This window comes from Macaca mulatta, chromosome 5 (genome assembly GCF_049350105.2).
Source record: "Macaca mulatta isolate MMU2019108-1 chromosome 5, T2T-MMU8v2.0, whole genome shotgun sequence".
NCBI lineage: Eukaryota > Metazoa > Chordata > Mammalia > Primates > Cercopithecidae > Macaca > Macaca mulatta.
In genome coordinates this window covers 1,064,816-1,084,869 of record NC_133410.1, presented here as the reverse complement: position 1 = coordinate 1,084,869, position 20,054 = coordinate 1,064,816, and the positions used below count along the sequence as shown (strand labels likewise).

Below are 20,054 nucleotides of genomic sequence, written 5' to 3'. Positions count from 1 at the left end.
AGCCAGCGTCCCCAGCACCCCTGGCTGCTATTTTAGCTGCTTGGGCCATTTTGCTTTCAGGCTGCTCATTTACTTCTCAGGGCCGGTGAGGGGCCCAGAATTTCTCCTGAAGGAACTGGAGACTTTCCTTTATTTCCATGCTTGGAGGGGGACCCACAGGCCCCTAAGGGGAGTCCCTGTTGCATCTCAGTTTTAAAACATTTGAAAATCAATCAGTGGAACTTTCTCTCTCTCTCTCTGTCTCTCTCTCTCTAGATAGATAGATAGATAGATAGATAGATAGATAGATAGATAGATAATATATATCTCTATATGTGTGTGTATATATATATATTTTTAGACAAAGTCTCATTCTGTCGCCCAGGGTGGAGTGCAATGGCATGATCTCTGCTAACTGCAACCTCCGCCTCCTGGGTTCAAGCTATTCTCCTGCCTCAGCCTCCCGAGTAGCTAAGATTACAGGCGACCACCACCATGCCTGGCTAATTTTTGTATTTTTGTAGAGACGGGGTTTCACCATGTTGGCCAGGCTGGTTTCAAACTCCTGACCTCAAGTGATCCACCTGCCTCGGCCTCCCAAAGTGCGCCTGGCTGCACCTTACCATATTAACAGATAGAAAAGCAACGTGATCTCAGTTGACATAAAAAGTGTTTGACACGGCTGAGCGCGGTGGCTCACGCCTCTAATCCCAGCACTTTAGGAGGCTGAGGTGGGCGGATCACGAGGTCAGGAGATCGAGACCATCCTGGCTAACACGGTGAAACCCCATCTCTATTAAAAATACAAAAAGTTAGCCAGGCGTGGTGGCGGCGCCTGTAGTCCCAGCTACTCAGGAGGCTCAGACAGGAGAATAGCGTGAACCTGGGAGGCAGAGTTTGCAGTGAGTTGAGATTGCCACACTGCATTCCAGCCTGGGTGACAAAGTGAGACTCCGTCTTGGAAAAAAAACAAATAAATAAAAGTGTTTGACATAGCCGGGTGCGGTGGCTCACACCTGTAATCCCAGCACTTTGGGAGGCCGAGGTGGGTGGATCACAAGAGACAGGATCTCACCATGTTGACCAGGCTGGTTTCAAACTCCTGACCTCAAGTGATCCAGCAGCCTCAGCTTCCCAAAGTGCACCTGGCCGCACCTTACCATATTAACAGATAGAAAAGCAACGTGATCTCAGTTGACATAAAAAGTGTTTGACATGGCTGGGCGTGGTGGCTCACGCATATAATCCCAGCACTTTGGGAGGCCAAGGCGGGCGGATCACGAGGTCAGGAGATGGAGACCATCCTGGCTAACACAGTGAAACTCTACTAAAGTTTCTCTACTAAAACTACAAAAATTAGCCAGGTGTGGTGGTGGGTACCTGTAGTCCCAGCAACTCAGGAGGCTGAGGCAGAATTGCTTGAATCTGGGAGGAGGAGGTTGCAGTGAACCGAGATCGCACCACTGCCCTCCAGCCTGGGTGACAGAGCAAAACTCCGTCTCAAAGAGGAAAAAAAAAAAAAAAAGCTCTGTCATCACGCCTCACACCACTGCTTCTAGGAGGCCGCATCGGGTGGATCTGGGCTTGGGGAGTGGCGTGTACACCCAAGCGTTCCACTTCCACCCGTTTCCTGGATGGCAGGTAATGTTGGTCAGAAGAGGCTCTGCAGCGGGTCCAGGCTGTGACACCTCACCTGCTGCGAGTGTGGGTGCCCAGCAGGCCCCACCCTGCCTAGAGTGTCTGGCAGAAACACCATGCCCCGGCAAGCCCAGACCTCACATCCCAGGAAAAGGCCATTTCCTCCTGTCACTTGGAAAGCATGCCCCTCTGCCCTGGTGAAGTCTAACAGCATTCAACGGCCACGTGACTCGGCCGCCCAGGAAGAGCCAGACTTGGTCCCAGCGCGTCTGGAAGTAAGTCCTGCAGGCAGAAGACCAGAGCTCCCATGAAACTGCTCCTCCTGAATCACTGCCCCTGCCTCAGCCCACACTGAGGGCTTCATGACGAGAGTCCTATCAGCCTCTGGACAAGAAGGGAAAGTGCAGAGGTGGTTTATGGATGCACGGTGCATGATGTCGCCCAGAAGGGGACAGGTATTATGTCATAGCCGGGGTGGGGGGCGCTGGCTCTGAAAGACGAAGAGGCACCCCACAGCAGAACCAAGGTGGCACATCCAGCCACTCTCGGCTGCACCACGGGCAGCATGTGGACAGGGGACATCAAATACGGTCTCTTCCTGTCACCTAGCAACTGCTCCAGGTACAAACTGGCCCAGCAGGGACAGAGGCTGTGTGTGACTGACGGCCAGTGCCGGCTTCCCTGGCTCTTGGCATGGCCTCAAGCCTCACCCATTCATGGCAAAGCCCAAAGTGGCCCCATCAGTGAGACCGGAGGGTGGGGATGTGTCGGTAAGCTGGTGGCCACCAGAGGAGATGGTGACGGAGCCTCATGGGGAAGGAGACAGATGCAGTTTTGCCGTTCAGCCAAGACTGATGCTAGCACCGTGGGGCCTCAGAACCCCCTGCTGACACCACCTTGCCTCCAGAGGGTCCGTCCTACCACCCTGGTGGCTAGGCTCACACCAGGAATCCCAGCTGAGGGGGACACTTGGAGTGTATGTGACTATTTTTGCCAAAAGCCACAACACCCAGGTCCAGGAGTGAGGGGAGGGTCCCTTGTGGGGTCTCTGTCCCACCCCAGCACCTTGGAGGCCCACTTTGGTTGGGGCAGGCAGGGGACATGGGCTTTGGGAGGTGCAGTGAAGCTAGCGGGCTCACCCCCCACCCCCACCAGAGCCCCTGACGGCCTCCAGGGAAACCTGTGGTGTCCCTGTGCCCCAGCCCTCTGGCTGAGTGCAGCTAAGGGTGGCCCTGGGAGGATGCTGGAGGGAGGGAAGAGACACTGGGGACTTGATTCCTGGGCTCCTGCGCACAGCACCCACAGGCTGGCCACACCCCTGGGCAGAAGGTCCCTGCTCCTTGCCAGGACGCCCAGCCCTGCCTGGACTGGTGAGTACCCTGGGGGCTCCCCTGTGGCTTCCTGGCACCTCCATCTCTGTAAACAGTCATCAAATTGTCCTCATCTGGCCTCCCATGTCTCAAAGCCGGAGCCAAGACAATCCGTGGTGAGAAGACGCAGACCATGGTGGACGCTACTGTTTTCTTCTGCTGGCCACAGCCTGGGTCGCACAGGTGTGCCCCCATCCCACCCTCCACCATGCTGGGGTACAGGAGTCTTCCCTCATGCAGCCTCAGCTCCCCACTCTGCAGAACAAGTAAGAGAGCAAGAGGGCCGGGCGCGGTGGCTCAAGCCTGTAATCCCAGCACTTTGGGAGGCCGAGACGGGCGGATCACGAGGTCAGGAGATCGAGACCATACTGGCTAACACGGTGAAACCCTGTCTCTACTAAAAAAATACAAAAAATTAGCTGGGCGAGGTGGCGGGCGCCTGTAGTCCCAGCTACTCGGGAGGCTGAGGCAGGAGAATGGCGTGCACCCGGGAGGCGGAGCTTGCAGTGAGCCAAGATCGCGCCACTGCACTCCTGCCTGGGCGACAGAGCGAGACTCCGTCTCAAAAAAAAAAAAAGAGAGCAAGAGACCGGCACGCCGCCTCACCAGGGGTGATCCTGGAAAACCCTGGGTAGGCAGGGCTGAGCTGGCTCCCTAGCCTGGCCCAGGGGCTCAACATGCTTCCGGTCCCGGCTTGGGGGTGGTCTAAGTGGGAGTGAGGGGGAAAGCGGCCTCGCTCCAGTTGGGTCCCCATCAGCCGCCGGGGTTTACCCTTGGAGGCTGCCCCGGAATGTGCCCAGGGCCAAGCCACAGAGCCTGGGCCCAAGACTGACGTGTGCAAAGCCGCTTTAAAGGGGGTGTTGGTACCAAGACATAAAAGAAAATAATAAAATATAAAAATATATTGCAAAGGGGGTGATGAGAGGGCAGCGTGGGCACAGTGCAACCCCAGCTCGCTGACCGCCAGTGGAGGTGCAGCCCAGTGGGGCTCAGCACAGGCTCATGGATTTCCAGGGGCTGGGGGCCCTCTTGGCACAGGGACCTCCAGATATGGCACAGGGTTGGAGAAGGGGCCTGGTCGGGCCCAGTAGTCCAGAGCTCGAACTCGGTAGGAGCCGGAGACAGTACCTGTGTCTGGAGACACGGGGACACGTGTGCCAACCTGAACCTGCCCCCGCCCAAAAGCCTCCTGACCCCAGGCTTCTCAAGGCCCCCACCCAACACTGCCCTGAGGTCGAAGAATGGGGTGGCTGAGACCAGGGCAGCGGGTGGTGGGCGCACCTGGGCTGAACACAAAGAGATTGAAGGTCGATGGCTTCCTGCTGACCGGGGTGTACACCTTACCATCCTGAGAGTACTGGATCTCGTATGTCCACAGGCACCTGGGGAGGTCAGGCCAAGACCAAGGCTGGGGTCAAGACAGTCCTCAAAGGCCAGGGCAGGCAGGGCAGGTGGCCCAGAGCACCATTCCCTCAAGCCCCTCCGCGGCACCTCCCCAGCCCCTGGGCACTCTTCCTGCCCAGACAGGAGAGGGCTGGAGCCTAACTGTCCACTTCATGTCCCGTAGGAGAACGCACATCCCACTGGCAGGGCCTGGTGCAGTGGCCCACAGCGTTTGGGGTGAAGGGCAGGGACGCAGGGCTGCGAGGGAAGGAGCTGGTGGGCCATGGCGAGTAGCCTGAGTGACCGAATGGGTGAAGGGGTCGGGACCCAGGGGCGTGCCTAGGACTAGGCAGGGGGAGGGGTGGTCCCACTCACGCACTTGGAGCCCACGTGTTCATCCGACCAGACCAGAACCAGCTGCCCTTGGGTCAAGGGCAGGGCACGGAGCCGCGTGACCTGGGGGAGGGAGGGGCTGTGATGGGGTCGGGGAGGAGGAGTCCGGGCGGGCCACAGCGCGGGTTGGGGGATTGCCACTTGCCTGGCCGGGCGGCTTCTCAGGGCGCGCGCACACATGCACCAGCAGAAGCGACGGCAGTCGCAGCGCGGGGCGCAGGGTCAGGCGGCCGCTGGCGGGGAAGGGGCGCGGCGCCGCGGCCACCGGGTCCTGGGCGCAGTGGCGGGTCCTCAGGGTTCTCCAGGGGGGCTGGGGACGCTCGGCCCGACCTCAGGGCGAACGCCCCCGGCCCACAGCTCTGCCTCCTACCCACACCGCCTCGGGGCCCCCGCCCCGGGTCCCCACCCTCCGCCCACCCTCCTGGGACCCCGGCCCAGCCCCTCGCCCCTCCGCGGCCCACCCACCTCGGCCGCGCGCATGCGCCGGAACTGCTCGGCAGAGGGGAAGACAGGCCGGCCCAGGCGCCGCCACTCGCCGTCGGGGCTGCAGAGCCGGTTGTCCAGGTAGCGCGTGACGTAGACCAGGCCTGCGGGGCCCGACGCTCAGGCCTCGGCTCCCCGGGCCGCCCCCTCCAGAGCCCTGGCGGGGCCAGAGACCTCCCTGGGACCCCAGCTCACCTGGGCCGGGGGTCACCCCGCGCAGCCGCAGCGTCACCGCGACGCTGCGGTTGGGGTGGGCGCGGGTGTCGTCGCTCGCGTAGATCAGCACAGCGGCACGCCAGGCATCGGCTGGGCCCTCGGGGCGGTGGGCGCTGGCCAGGACGCCCACCGTGTGGTTGCTGTCCAGGACCGTCCCCGCCCGAGACACCTCGGCCCAGAGCTGCTCCTCGTCTGCGGGACGCGGGGACCGTCGCCGCGTGGGGTCGTTGCCCCGCCGCCCCCAGACCCCGGACCGGGCCTCCCACCACTCGCTTCCCCTCCCCTTCATGAAGGAGTCCCCAGGCCCTGCCACGCAGAGGCCGACCCCGGGAAGCGCGCGGCTGGAAGAGGCGTGCTCCCCGCAGCAGGGCCTTCGCAGGAGCCGCTCCCCAGCCTGGAAGGCCCTGGCCGGCCCACCCCAGCGGCCCGGGCTCACCCAGCAGCGCCAGCAGCCCCATGGCTGTGAGCACCGGCTTGCGCACCAGCTGCACGTGCGGCGGGCGGGTGTTGTTGACCTGGAAGCGCGCAGTGAGCGTGCGCTGCGCGAAGGGGTGCGGGTGGTAGCTCAGGAAGGCGTTGTCGTTGCTCAGGAGCGCATAGGGGATGGTGGAGCTGGTGTTGGCCAGTAGCAGGTTCTGATGCTGGGCGATGACCTGCGGATGTCCAGGGCGGCTGGGACCGCGAGGCACGGCCACAGCTCGCCTGTCCTGTCCCAGGAGGAAGGTGGCTGGGGGGTACGCAGGGCGTTGGGCCGGCCCACCTTCACCACCATGGCCGCATAGGTCACGTCAGCCCTCCACGGCTGGGGCAGGGACCAGCCCACCAGCGGGTCCGCCTCGTCGTTGTAAATGGGGGTGTCCGCAAGCTTGGGGAAGAGCTGCCGGATCTGCTGCGCTACGGCCTTCTCCTGCTCCAGGATGGAGATGGAGCTGCGCGCACCCTGCGGGTGTGGCCGCCTCAGTACCACCAGGGTCAGCGCCTCCCCGGGCAACGCCGCTGAGGGCGCAGAACCCCGGGACGGGCGGAGGAGTAGGGCGCACCTTCCTGTGGAGGGAGATGTAGTCCAGCCGCACGCCCACCTCCCCGGTGAAGAAGTTGGTACCGTCGTGGCAGTGGCGCAGGAGGCCCCAGCTCAGCGGGGATCGCGGTGGGGTGTGGAAGGAGTCGCCAGGGCCTCCCAGCCGCAGGGCCGGGCTGGCCGCGCGCAGACCCTCCGAGCAGGCATCGTAGTAGTTCAGGAAGCCTGGACCAGGGGAGCGCTGCGTCTACACCTGCCCTGGGGACCAGCGGCTTAGCCTCTGCTCCTGCCTTCCTCTGCCCGCTTTCAGCCGGGCAGGATCCAAGGAAGTGGTGCACACCTTGCATGGTCATGGAGACGTTGTCAAAGTCCTGGTGGTCCGGCTCGTTCCACGTCTCGAAGTTCCATTTGGAAACATGCGCCAGTCCGTACCTACCTGCAGAGGAGCCCTGCTGTCCCCCCAGCACAGGTGAATCTCGCCTCAGTGACTCCCACGGAGGGAGGGCGCAAAGTGATGAAGGGCATCTGGCTTAAGATGAACCCCACCTCCACACAGGCCAACCTCCTGCCCCACATCAGGAAGCCCTGGCTCAAAGGGATCCAAGACCTGGGCGGTGGCCTAGGTGACAGGGGTGCAGCCTGCCCAGGAGTACCCCCGAGCCTGGGGCCCAAGGGCCTGCACCGATCAAAGTGCAGGTATCCCTTGTCCCTGCCCCATCTCCCCCCCCCACCCCGCTCCCACCAGGGGCCTGTGCTCGCCCACCGATGTATCTCCTGGCCAGGCTGGAGACCAAGTCCTTCCACTCAAACACCTGCTGCTTGTCCTCAAAGTCGGTGAAGTGGCCCGAGGCGCTGCCCATCAGCTCAAACCCTGGAACACAGGAGGGCTGCCCCACTGCCCACCACACACGACACCCATGCTCTGCCAGGTCGTGCTCCGGCACCAAGGCCAGCCCTGAATGGACATCCAAGGACCCGGAGGGGCTGGGTGAGGGAGAGGGTAGGCAGGGCAAGAGGGTGCAGGAGGGCTGGGAGGGCAGAGCCCACAGCTCACCTGGGAGGAGCTGGTTCTCCCTGAGAAGGTCCAGGTACCCATCCAGGTGGGTGAAGTTGTAGCTTGGGCCCCGTCCAGTGGACCCCCTGCAGAAGGACGGTCATCGTCAGGAAGCAGGGTGCCCACACAGCTCCATGCTCCAGGCTGGAACTGTGGCCACAACAGAGCATGTGAGACCCTGCAAGGTGCCACCCGGGACTCAGATCCCGGCTTCCCGACGGGCCCTTCCCCTTGGAAAATCATCAACCCTATGAAAGCCGAGTGTGAACTAGAGTATCTGTACATGGAGACCCCCCAACCTGACACCATCAAGAGATGGAAGACTTGGGGTGGGGGTTCGTAATAGCCCTGAGGCTCAGTGGGACGAGGCAGGCAGGTCCTGAGGGGCAGGGGCCAGGGGTCAGGAGCCAGGCAGGACCTGGTGGGCAACCCACCCTCGTTCTCTGTACCTCCTGGAGGCCCAGGGTGCCCCATTTCCCCTCCCACACCCCAACAGGCAACATGGGTGGGCAGGAAAGGGAGAAGGCAGCTGCCCTGCCACTGCACTTGCAGACGGGGCTGAATTTCCACAGGGCCTATGTTCCAAGGGCACAGGCATCATCAGGGAATGGGAATCTTTGGTGAAGGGGATATGATAGGGAGGAGCCTAATGGCCAGTGAGGGACCTCTCTGAGGAGACATCTAAGGTTACTACACAATGGGACTGGCCAGCAGGAAGACGTCCAGGCAGCAGATGGCATCGCCAGTGCAAAGGCTCTGGGACAGGAATGTGCACGTGATAATCAGGGAGTAGGGAGGCAGCTGGTGGGCCTGGGACAGAATCAGGGTGGATATCACAGGAGATGAGGCTCCACGGCGTCTGGAAGTGACTGCTTTGAGCATGGGACCCTGACCAGGAGCAAAACAGGGATGCCTTTCAGCGTTCTGAGTGAGCAGTGCCAGGGCATTTTTCAAGGATCCCTCTGGCAGCCCACTGGAGTCAGGGTGGGAGTGAAGACTGGCTGGGGACCATGGTGGTGGCCCAGAGAGGTATGGTGCCCAGACTGGGTGGTGGCTGTGCAGGTTGTGAGCAGAGGCTGGAGCAGATGGACTGATGAGGTTTGAGGTGAGCTGGTGCGGGGGTAGGGGAAGTGGTCCAGGGCAACTGTGGATTTCAGCTTGAGCAGCTGGGCGGGTGGATGAGCTTGCAGTGAGACTGGTCTCGGTTTTGGCCATGTGGAGTTGAACATCTGAGGGTGAACTGGGTGAGGAGGCTGGTGTGCAGGGGTCTGGGGCTGTGGGTGATGCTTCTGGCCTGAGGGAAGGGGGATGGGGTGAATGGAATAGCAGCCTGCCTTGAGCCTGGAGAAGCAGAGACCAGGCTGGCCAGGCTGGCATTCCTGTGGATGCCACGCAGAAGGTGAGCACCTCCTATGACAGCTGGGTTTGTGCCCCATCTGCAGTGGTGGGGGACGGGGTTACCACCATGGATTGGAATCTGGCCCTATACAGGTCCCTGTCAATCTCTCCATGCCACAGCACCCCCAGCTCCACAGCAAAGGTCTGGACACCTCAACGCGTCCCTTCTGGTCCTCCCACGGTGTAGAAGATCAACGCAGAGCCTCAGCCGGAGTCTACAGCCTTCAGGGGTGGGCTCCTGCTCTGCCCCACCTCTGCTGGTCCCCATCTGCTCCTGTACCCAGGGCTGGGCACCCAGCAGGAGCAGCAGGAGTCCCTGGTGTCCACCCCACCTAGCCCCTACCACCTCCCGTCCCCTCTATCCAAAGAACACAATGGTAGCAAAGAAGTGACTTGAGAAGCACTTGGATACAAATTAAATGCCCAAAAGGCGCATTCCAAAGTCCCACGGAGTTGGAGTAGCAGGACACGGTGACCTGGAGGAAAGTGAAGGCCCAGCTGGGCTTCAGGTTTTCTCTGCAGAACCCCAAGGCGATAGCCCGGCGGCCCCTGACACCCAGCATCAGAGATGTCCCTGGCCTGACACCCAAGGTGCCCGAGTGTCATCTGGCAGGGCTGGCTTCGCAGGGAGGGGAGCCCGGGACAGGGATCCCCGCCCCCAGGCCCAGGAACCCCGGGGTCGGTCTACAGACCCCAGGCCCCACCCTCCGCCTGGCCTCCATTGGGAAGAGCTGGGCGGGCGAGATGGAGCGCGCAGCCCACCCCCAGGGCCGGAGCTCTGCCAGACCCCCATCCGGGTGTCGCTGGGGCCGCGGCGGCCGCACAACGCGCTCATTCACCGCACGGCCGCGGCTGGGCGGCCGCTGGGAGCCCCGCGTCCCCGCCCCTGGGCCTGAGCGCGTGCGCCGCGACGACCGCGCGGCTGCCGGGCCTGGTGAGTGCGTGGGGCGCGCGTGCTCAGCGGTGGGGGCGCGGGGCGGGGCCGCGCGTGCATGGGGGTTCGCAGGCGGTGGGGGGGGACACCGCGCCGGGTGGGGAGCAGGGCCGAGCGCTCCTGAGGGTGAAGGAGAGTGCGGGTCAGGGGCAGAGGCCGGGATCGCTGGGCTGGGGGCGCGGGGCGGGCACTGGAGAAGTGCCTCTCGGGAGAAGCTGCAGTTGTGGCCAGGACGAAGGGGAGGCAGGTGCTAGAGGGTGAGGGCCAGGGCCTCCTCTTCTCCAGACCTCGGAGCACGCCCACCCGCGGGAGGGTCACTGGGAATAAACTTGGGTCCGGTCCCAAAGCCCTGTCAGCCGGGCTTCTTTCCACGGGTGGGAGGCAAGGATACCAAGTCTCCTTTCCCAGTAAATGGACTCCAATGTAAAAGGGCTGATTTAAAGACAAAACTGAGGAAGTAAGTGTGTGGCACAAAACTGACCACGGGATCAGACCGGAGGACGGTTCAGGCAGGTCCCAGTTGCTGGGGCCAAGCAGGGAAGGAAGGTGTTGGCAGCCCTGTGCATGCACTGGCTTGGGGCAGAATATGCTACCCACTCTCTCTGGACCTCTGGGCACTCAGCCTTTGGGCCTGACCACAGGGCAGCACCAGCCACTGCCTCAGTGCTCAGAGAAACTGAGGCAGAGACACGTGGGAGGCGGGCCAGTCAGACCCCAAAGATCCTATAATGATGACCTCACCTGCTTTCGACACCCAGCCTAGGTGGGGACTAAAAGGGCCTGAGGCCCAATGCCTACAGAAGACCCCTGAGGCCAGGCCCCTGCGGTGTGGCTGAGGCTGTTCCTGAACTATGCTTGCCTGCCTAAAATCTCACCATGGGTCCCCACAAGCCAACCTCTGGACACCTCCACCACCCTTCCTGAGGGGGAAGGGCCACCTCCCACTCGAGGTTTTTCTGTGGCCCCAGGTGACACTGCCCACCCTACCCTGCATGCAGGCATCTGCACCAGGCGCCCACCCCTGCTCCAGCACCCAGGTCCTCCCTGGCTCCTTTAGGGAGACCTTGAGGGAGCAAGCCCAGCCCCCTGGGTCTCCCCAGTTCTCCAACAACCCTTCCGGTGGCTGTACCCAGAGAGGTCCTTATCTGTCCCAGGGAGGGGCCTGAGGCCCTGCATGACTGCCTTACCCCGCCCACTGGCCAACTGCTTCTTACAGCACAGCTCCCAACTGCTGGGCAAACAGCTGCTTCCCAGGGACCACTGGGGCCCAGGTTAGGCAGGGGTGGGAGCGAGGGCTCAGACTCTGGAGGACAGGGCAGGGGCTCTGAGGAGAAATGAGACTTGGAGAGGGCATCCCAGGTGGAGGCTACGGGGGTACGAGACCCTGGAGCCCGTTCAGCCCTGTCCACATCTCACACTTTCGGTGTCTCCTACTCTGTGGCCACCCCAACTACATTCCACTCCCATTTCACCTCCAAATGGGAACTGCAGCCCAGTCTTCCCTGGGCCGACCCAGGGCTGTGGGGAACTAGCAGGGCTTGGCAGACGGCTTCCACAAGGAGGTACCTCTGGTGGAGTGAGTGTCCAGGGACTCCTCCCTCTGGGGCTCTGCCCCATCAATGTCTGTGTCCATGTCCTGGCGGAATGAAGCCCCAGCACATCAGCTGGTTCTGCGAGACCCTTGGCTTCAATCCCACGCAGACAGGAGAAATAGAGCTTGTGACTTCTGTTCCCAGGACCAAGTCAGGCTGCCCAAGGTGCCAGGGCCAGCTTGGCCTTCCAGCCCCACCTGAGGGACCCACCACAGCCTCCTGGCCTCCCTTGGGATGGGAGAGCACTGAGGCCTGCAGCCCCTTGTTACACTCACCCTCTGGCCACAGGTGCCCGGTGCAGGCTCCCAAGCAATACTCACTGTCAAAGTGGCAGGGGGCGAGGGGGGGACCTGAGGCTCCCAAGGAAGTTTTTTTTTTTTTTTTTGAGACAGAACCGGCCAGGCATGGTGGCTCACACCTGTAATCCCAGCACTTCTGGAGCCCGAGGCGAGTGTATCACGAGGTCAGGAGTTCAAGACTAGCCTGACCAACATAGTGAAACCCTGCCTCTACTAAAAATACAAAAATTATCCGGGCGTGGTGGTGCATGCCTGTAGTCCCAGCTACTCAGGAGGCTGAGGCAGGAGAATCGCTTGAACCTGGGAGGCGGAGGCTGCAGTGAGCTGAGATTGTGCCACTGCACTCTAGCCTGGGTGACAGAGCAAGACTCCGTCTCAAAAAAAAAAAAAAAAAGAAAAAGAAAAACAGACAGATTTGCAGGCTGGAGTGAAGTGGTAGAATCATACCTCACTGCAGCCTGGACCTCCCGGGCTCAAGCGATCCTCCTACCTTAGCTTCCCAAAGTGCTGGGCCAGTGATAACATTTGTTTTTGAGACAGGTTCTTGCTCTGTGGCCTAGATTAGGGTGTAGTGGCACAATCATACCTCATGGCAGCCTCAAACTCCCACGCTCAAGTCATGCTCCCACCTCAGTCGCTTGAGTATCTGGGATACAGGCACACACCACTACACCCAGCTAATTTTTTACTTTTGAGTTTTGTAAAGGTTGGAGGGCAGGGGTTGGCCAGGTGCGGTGGCTCATGCCTGTAATCCCAGCACTTTGGGAGGCCGAGGCGGGCGGATCACGAGGTCAGGAGATCGAGACCATCCTGGCTAACACGGTGAAACCCCGTCTCTACTAAAAAATACAAAAAAAAAAAAAACTAGCCGGGCGAAGTGGCGGGTGCCCACAGTTCCAGCTACTCGGGAGGCTGAGGCAGGAGAATGGTGTGAACCTGGGAGGCGGAGCTTGCAGTGAGCAGAGATCACGCCACTGCACTCCAGCCCGGGCAACAGAGCAAGACTCCGCCTTGAAAAGAAAATAAAAGAAAAAAGAAAAGGTGAGGAGCATCTCACTATGTTGACCAGGCTGGTCTTGAACTCCTGGCCTGAAGCAGTCCTCCTGTCTTACAAGAGTGAACCACCGTGCCTGGCCAATAATTCCTTTTTAAAAAGCAGCTCACCCTTATTGTCATGTGTGGGCTTAATTGAAGTTCACTTTCAGAAATCATTTATCTTCACACCAGCTGTATAAAGCAGGCACTGCCGGTCCCAGTCTATGGTAGAGGGGAGGGCAGAGGAGCCGTGAGGGTGACCAGGCACTGCGGGTCGGCGCTGGGTCTGGGCAGACCAGGACTCCTGCCCCTGGCCAGTCATGGCATCTTGACCCCCGGCAGCCCTTGCTGTTGGCAGTGAGCACCACACACAGGGCTCATGCGAGCACATACATATCTGCACACACCAGCAGCCTTGTGTTGAGCTGGCTGTCAGCCTCCACCCTGCTCCAGCTTGAACCGGGCTGGCTCCTTGCAGGACCAGGAGGGTGTCCACCAACTGGACACGGAGACCAACCCTCCCTCAGCCCTGCCTGGGTTTAAACCCCAGACCCCAGAGCTGAAGGGTTGCCTGTGCTCAGCCCCTGAGCCCCTGCCTCCTGCTGGTCCCTAAGCCCTCCAGACAGGGCTGCAGAGCCACAGCTGCAGCCGCTCCTAGGAGGCTGGGAGCTCATCAGAGGCCCACACAGCTCTAACTACTACGAGCCTGATTACAGTTCAACTCCCGGATTCACCGATCAGGTAACATGGCTGGATAAACCCATGACTCAGCAATCTGTAAGTAAATAATTCAACCGCAGAGCCCAGTGCACAGACCACTGCCTGCAGGTCGGCGCCAGAGCCACCACCTCCACTCTCCCAGCCGCTCACGGGAGCCAGAGGGCCCTGCGGTCCTCAGTGGTCTTGCCAGCCCCTCGCCATCCCAGGGCCCTCTGCGCCTGTGAGGACTCCCTCAGGTAAGAACAATCCTGGGCCTAGATCTCAGTCATATCAGAGGGGGGCGTGGGAGCCGAGGCCAGAAATGCCCTGGACTTGTGATTTCTTAGGGGCACCCTCAGGCTCAAGGCAGGTGGCCCTACTGTACACACCTGGACCCCAGGGGCTTGGGGTGGGCTTCAGGGCATCCAAGGACCCAGTGTGGTGGGGTCTTCCACGGACGGGGACACAACTCTTGCAATGTTGCCTGAGGGCCAGGACCCCTGCTCTGGGCCCCAGGGATACTGTGCCCAGCCTGCGTGTGTCAACCTACCAGGCTTGACCCACTCCTCCAACACACCCCCCAGGAGACTGCAGCTCCCACACCCTGGGCCAGCGTGCAAATAGCAGGCTTAGCCCAGGCTGCAGGGTGTCCTGGGGACCTGGTGCCCTGGGAGCAAAGTCTTTGCCTAACATTGCTGAGAAGTTTTTAAAGCGAAAGTACATTGGAGTCTGCAAACAGGACAGACCCAGGGCCTCACATGGGACCGGTCAGGCCTCTAAGCACCGCCTCCCTAACGCCACGGTGCTTTCCGAGGGCAAAGGAAAGGTCAGGTGCCCTTCCGGCTCTGCCAGCCCAGGGTGGCTGTGTGCAGCGGGCTAGGTCCTCTCGATGCTGCCTCGGGACAGTGTGTCATGGCCGTTCCACAGTGAGCTGGTGCAGCCTGGGAAGGGGCGCCTCATGTCCCAGAACTGTCTGGGCAGGGGAAACAGATGCCAGTCACCCTCCTCCCCTCCCAGCTGGCCCTTATGGGGCCCCTGTCTAGGCATACTCTCAGAATTCTGTTTCAAGGCCAAGTGGATGGGCTGGGCTGGTGTCTGAACGCTGCTCCCCCGGCAGACTTGGGGTCCCAGCACCCACAAGGCTTGGCAGAGACGTAGGAGGCCTCTTCCTGAGACTTCCGCCAGCCCCAGGACCCACAGGGCAGGTTGCGGAGGGGTGGGGAAGGTATCTCCGAGAGAGGAGGCGATGGTTTGGATGGGGAAGGGAGGGTTCTGGTGTGGACATGGGGTGGACAGCAGGACCATTCGCCAGCCTGGGGAGCGGGAGGTGGATGCAGAGCAGCCAGACTCAGGCTTGCCTGCACCTGTGTCCACTGACTGTGACATTCTGACCCCAAGCACACGTGTGTGCGGCGGCAGCCCAGCCTGTTCCCTCCCCGTTGGGCGGGTGAGCTTCAGGAGGCTACAGGGTGGGTTTTAGGCAGGAAATGCAGAGCCAGTGGGCCACAGCTGAGCCTGGACAGGGTCCTGCCACTCCACCCCTCAGCGCTGCTGGCCTCAGCACAGCCCGTGGTATTGGCTTGGTGTCGTAATCCCATCTCACCCCACGATGGGTTCTGGAGCCGCCAGGGCCTGGCGTCCATCCATACCGGGCAGGGGGCTGGGGCCCGCACTGCCCAGAGAAGGCCCAGCACCAATCCCCGGCCCTGGGTGGGTGAGGGGTCCGCCCCAAGGGGCCCGCTGCTGCCCGGGACCTTGTCGTTTGGCCCTGGATCCAGGGGCTCCTGTGACCATGCCCTCTTCTCGGCTGCAGGTTGGCCACAGGACCTGACGCTGCAGGATGGACGAGTGCCCTGAGCCTCTGCAGCAGGACAGAGGGCCGGTGCTGGTCCGACGGCAGCGCCCAGCACCCCAGGGTCTGTGTGAGATGCTGAAGGCCAGGCTGTGGCGGAGCTGCTCGTGCAGCGTGCTGTGCGCCCGGGCGCTGGTGCAGGACCTGCTCCCCGCCACGCGCTGGCTGCGTCAGTACCGCCCGCGGGAGTACCTGGCAGGTGACGTCATGTCCGGGCTGGTCATCGGCATCATCTTGGTGCCTCAGGCCATCGCCTACTCATTGCTGGCCGGGCTGCAGCCCATCTACAGCCTGTATACGTCCTTCTTCGCCAACCTCATCTACTTCCTCATGGGCACTTCGCGGCACGTCTCCGTGGGCATCTTCAGCCTGCTTTGCCTCATGGTGGGGCAGGTGGTGGACCGGGAGCTCCAGCTGGCCGGCTTCGACCCCTCCCAGGAAGGCCTGCAGCCCGGGGCCAACAGCAGCATCCTCAACAGCTCAGCTGCCATGCTGGACTGCGGGCGTGACTGCTACGCCATCCGCATTGCCACCGCCCTCACGCTGATGACCGGGCTTTACCAGGTGAGGAGCTCTGCTTGGGCACAGGGAGGGGCCCAGGGCACCCCCCTTAGGTGCTGGCCATCCACGAGGGCAAGGCTGGGGGCAAGCACAGAGTTGGCAGAGGAGGTGCTGGCCCAAGACAGCAAGGCTTGGGCAGAGCTGAGGTGCGCCGGGGAATCCCAGAGTGAGGCACCGACGCAGAGGGGCTGTGGGTGCAGGAGGGGAGGGGCATGGGGAGCCGGCCTACTGGGCCACGGCCTGGGTGGGGGCCAGCAGGCCAGGTGTGGCTGTGGCTCAGTGGTGCCAGACTGAGGCCATGTGGCCTCCCAGGCCTTCTGTCCTAGGTGGGGTGGGGGATGGCCTCCCCATCCCTGAATGTCTCCTGCCTTGGCCTGTCCACCTCGGCCCCCATTGGCTCCACATCTGCATGGGGGGTAGTGGGCGCCATGTGTGGGAAGCGGGAGGAAGGGGCTACCTTCTGATGCCAGAGGTCTTAATTCTGAAATAAAACGGACTTCTGCATGTGAGAAGGTTAGATGTGTCTGTGGCCAACTGCGTGCATGTGTGACGCCCGTGTGGATGTCCCAAGTGTCTGCAGGCATGAGCACGTGTGGAGCCAGAACACAGGCCCGTGTGAGGAGTCTGATTTGGAACATATGGTGCTGCAACAGAATTGTCAGGCCCTGTGCTGTGACCACCACCCCTCGGGCCACGCCAGGTGCTGGTGAGGGGCACGTGGCTCCTGCCAGGCGCCTGCTGGCCTGACTGCACTCCGTCCACAGGTCCTCATGGGCGTCCTCCGGCTGGGCTTCGTGTCTGCCTACCTCTCACAGCCACTGCTCGACGGCTTTGCTATGGGGGCCTCCGTGACCATCCTGACCTCGCAGCTCAAGCACCTGCTGGGTGTGCGGATCCCGCGGCACCAGGGGCCCGGCATGGTGGTCCTCACATGGCTAAGCCTGCTGCGCAGCGCTGGGCAGGCCAACGTGTGCGACGTGGTCACCAGCACGGTGTGCCTGGTGGTGCTGCTAGCTGCGAAGGAGCTCTCAGACCGCTACCGACGCCGCCTGCGGGTGCCCCTGCCCACGGAGCTGCTGGTCATCGTGGTGGCCACACTCGTGTCCCACTTCGGGCAGCTCCACAGGCGCTTTGGCTCCAGCGTGGCCGGCGACATCCCCACGGGTTTCATGCCTCCTCAGGTCCCGGAGCCCAGGCTGATGCAGCGTGTGGCCCTGGATGCCGTGGCCCTGGCCCTCGTGGGCGCGGCCTTCTCCATCTCGCTGGCGGAGATGTTCGCCCGCAACCATGGCTACTCTGTGTGCGCCAACCAGGAGCTGCTGGCTGTGGGCTGCTGCAACGTGCTACCCGCCTTCCTCCACTGCTTCGCCACCAGCGCCGCCCTGGCCAAGAGCCTGGTGAAGACAGCCACTGGCTGCCGGACACAGCTGTCCAGTGTGGTCAGCGCCACCGTGGTGCTGCTGGTGCTGCTGGCGCTGGCACCGCTGTTCCACGACCTCCAGCGAAGCGTGCTGGCCTGCGTCATCGTGGTCAGCCTGCGGGGGGCCCTGCGCAAGGTGTGGGACCTCCCACGGCTGTGGCGGATGAGCCCGGCCGACGCGCTGGTCTGGGCGGGCACCGCGGCCACCTGCATGCTGGTCAGCACAGAGGCCGGGCTGCTGGCCGGCGTCATCCTCTCGCTGCTCAGCCTGGCCGGCCGCACCCAACGCCCACGAGCCACCCTGCTGGCCCGCATCGGGAACTCGGCCTTCTACGAGGATGCCACAGAGTTCGAGGGCCTCGTCCCCGAGCCCGGCGTGCGGGTGTTCCGCTTTGGCGGGCCGCTGTACTACGCCAACAAGGACTTCTTCCTGCGGTCACTCTACAGCCTCACAGGGCTGGACGCGGGGTGCGTGGCTGCCAGGAGGAAGGAGCGGGGCTCAGAGTGGGAGGTCGGCGACGGAGGCCCTGCCCAGGGCAAGGACCTGGGCGCGGTTAGCAGCAGGGCTGCGCTGGCGCCTGCGGCGGCCGGCTTCCACACAGTGGTCATCGACTGTGCCCCGCTGCTGTTCCTGGACGCAGCCGGCGTGACCACGCTGCAGGACCTGCGCCGAGACTATGGGGCCCTGGGCATCAGCCTGCTGCTGGCCTGCTGCAGCCCCCCTGTGAGAGATGCTCTGAGCAGAGGAGGCTTCCTTGGGGAGGGCCCTGGGGACGTGGCTGAGGAGGAGCAGCTGTTTCTCAGTGTGCACAATGCCGTGCAGACAGCACGAGCCCGCCACAGGGAGCTGGAGGCCACTGACGCCCACCCGTAGCAGGGCCAGGCCTGTCCAGCAGCCTCTGCTCCCTCCAGGGGCGCCCACAGCAGACGTCTGCAAGCCACTGCTGAGACCCTTCCCAGGGAGGAGCCGCCCAAGAGCTGCACTCTTGTGCCACAGCTGCCCTGGGGAAACCGGGGAACCCCGACTGGGTAAGGAGCCCCTCTGATCACACGCAGGACCCAAACACTCAGAAATCAAGAACTTCTGCCTCCAAGACAGGCTGGCCCATAGTGCTGGCTGGGTCTCAATGCTCCACACCCTTGCTGTCCCTCGGCTCAGCAGGGATGGGCCTGGCCTGACGCTCGGGGTTGACATCTTATTTGAACAAGGGCCCCCCAACATTATGCAGCCTCCAAGGTGCCAAGAGGACCCCCTATGCCCTGGCCTGCCTAGTGCCCATCCTGCTGGTAGGAGCCAGCGGCTCCGGCCAAGAGCATGAGGGTCTCTGTGTTTCCAGAAGGCCCCACACACCCAAGTGCCCCTCACACCTTGTGCCTCCCTGTCACAGGGTGGCCACCTGCACCAGCATCAGGGCCCAGGGTGCTGTGACCAGTTAAGACCTCCCCTCAGTTCTCAGGTGCTGGCCCTGCCCAGCCCAGTCAGCAAACACACAGGGATGCTCATGGGTGCACGAGAAGACAGGTGTGGCACAGCCCACCCTGAGCTTCCAGGGAGACCTGCAGGAAGCCCACCGTGCCCCATGCAGGGGCTCCCTCCAGCACACAGCCCTCACCCCAGCACGGCCAGCAAGGACACGGTGCTTTGGCGGAAAGTGGGGAACAAGGGGTCTTCTGAGCAGTCCCCAGCCCTGCCCCTCCCGTCTGTGCCTCTGTAAGGGGCTCTGGGACACCCAGGCCCCACCCGTCGCCCACCTGGTGGTGACAAGCTCCAGCAGCCAGTGGGTCCGGACCTGCTCGATGCCACGGTGAGGGACGGCGCCCACATAGGCGAGGTTGAGTTGCTGGTCCCAGCTGAGGACGTACTGGTCAGCCTGGCTGTGTGGCAGCGGGGGGCTGGGGACAGCAAAGGGGCGGCTCAGTCCCGAGGCTCAGCATGGCTGGCAGCGCGGCCCACACACACGTTCAAGCCCAGGACTGCCCGGGCGCGGGATTCAGGCGCTGCGCGTGCGCTCAGTGACTAATAAAATGACCCTTAGGGCCAAGGATGTTGGAAGGTCCCATCTTCCTGCGGAACGGGAGCGGCCGTAAGACGAGGGGCCAACGCCAGCCCTGGCCCCGGCCCTGCCAGGCAGGCGGGCCCTCAGCTCTAGGTGGAGGGAATGGGACAGGCAGGCCAGGTCCCGCTGCAGGGGGGTCCCACTCCCGGGAGACTCCTGGTTTACCTCAAAGAGCAGGATCCTGGGCATCGGTCTGGGCTACAGGGGGCGGCCACTGGGCAAGCTCAGGGCCCAGCCCCAGGCTCACGCCCTGGCACCCACTCAGCTGGAGAGCCCACCCCCAAACACGGCGCGGGGCGGGCCCGGGAGAGCCAGGGCCCCAGAGGAGGGAGCTCCGGTCTCTGAAGCTCTCACAGTGCGCAGTCAGGGGGCGCCCGAGCTCTCCCCGTGCGACCACAGGGTCCCGGAGGCCGCGGGCGGGCGCGCGGAGCGCTCACCAGAAGCCTGTGCTCCTCCAGAAGCGCCGCAGGGGCCACAGCGTGCGTGCCGCGTCCACCTGCACCAGGTGCGGGGCCTCGGCCGGGACCACCGGGGGAGCGGCCAGGAGCGAGGCCAGGACCGCGAGCAGCGTTGCGCGGGGGCGCAGGGGGCGCATGGCCGGGCACGCTCGGTGACTTTGGGACTTCGGGCCGCACTGCCGGTTCCGCCTCCGGATAGGAGTCTGGGCGCGCAC

At 62.8% G+C, this 20,054-nt stretch overlaps 2 protein-coding genes and 1 long non-coding RNA gene across 11 annotated transcripts in view; 1 reads left to right on the top strand and 2 right to left on the bottom strand.

The window, feature by feature from the left end:
- Positions 1-3,874: 3,874 nt before the first annotated feature.
- On the bottom strand, positions 3,875-20,044 carry IDUA (alpha-L-iduronidase). Of its 7 annotated transcripts, XM_078002812.1 has the most exons (15): positions 19,819-20,044; positions 19,077-19,217; positions 15,536-17,800; positions 7,535-7,620; positions 7,244-7,351; positions 6,821-6,916; positions 6,503-6,705; positions 6,223-6,402; positions 5,899-6,115; positions 5,442-5,654; positions 5,229-5,350; positions 4,909-5,034; positions 4,750-4,826; positions 4,269-4,369; positions 3,875-4,121 (listed from the first exon to the last, which is right to left on the bottom strand). In XM_078002812.1, the coding sequence occupies exons 3-15, from the start codon at positions 15,574-15,576 to the stop codon at positions 3,988-3,990; spliced, it is 1,704 nt and encodes a 567-aa protein (XP_077858938.1). In that variant the 5' UTR covers positions 15,577-17,800; positions 19,077-19,217; positions 19,819-20,044; the 3' UTR covers positions 3,875-3,987. The 7 variants fall into 7 exon arrangements, 4 of the variants coding, with proteins under 4 accessions (XP_077858938.1, XP_077858939.1, XP_014993291.3 ...); XR_001444622.3 differs by lacking the exon at positions 15,536-17,800 and having other exon boundaries at positions 4,746-4,826; XM_078002813.1 differs by lacking the exon at positions 15,536-17,800 and having other exon boundaries at positions 19,547-20,044.
- The window catches only part of SLC26A1 (solute carrier family 26 member 1), a 21,071-nt gene continuing 8,365 nt past the window's right edge, over positions 7,349-20,054 (top strand). The window contains exons 1-4 of one of the 3 annotated variants that reach the window (XM_078002809.1): positions 7,349-9,866; positions 13,593-13,748; positions 15,305-15,907; positions 16,669-19,369. In XM_078002809.1, the coding sequence (XP_077858935.1) occupies positions 15,332-15,907; positions 16,669-18,198 (2,106 nt within the window). In that variant the 5' untranslated portion in view covers positions 7,349-9,866; positions 13,593-13,748; positions 15,305-15,331 and the 3' untranslated portion in view covers positions 18,199-19,369. Of the gene's footprint in view, positions 9,867-11,882; positions 13,749-15,304; positions 15,908-16,668; positions 19,370-20,054 lie in introns of those variants that run through there. The other 2 variants (XM_015137804.3, XM_078002810.1) reach the window with 2 other exon arrangements.
- On the bottom strand, positions 10,634-15,080 carry LOC144341055 (uncharacterized). The gene is made up of 2 exons (XR_013417637.1): positions 12,671-15,080; positions 10,634-12,033 (listed from the first exon to the last, which is right to left on the bottom strand). It is a non-coding gene; the product is annotated as an uncharacterized LOC144341055 (long non-coding RNA).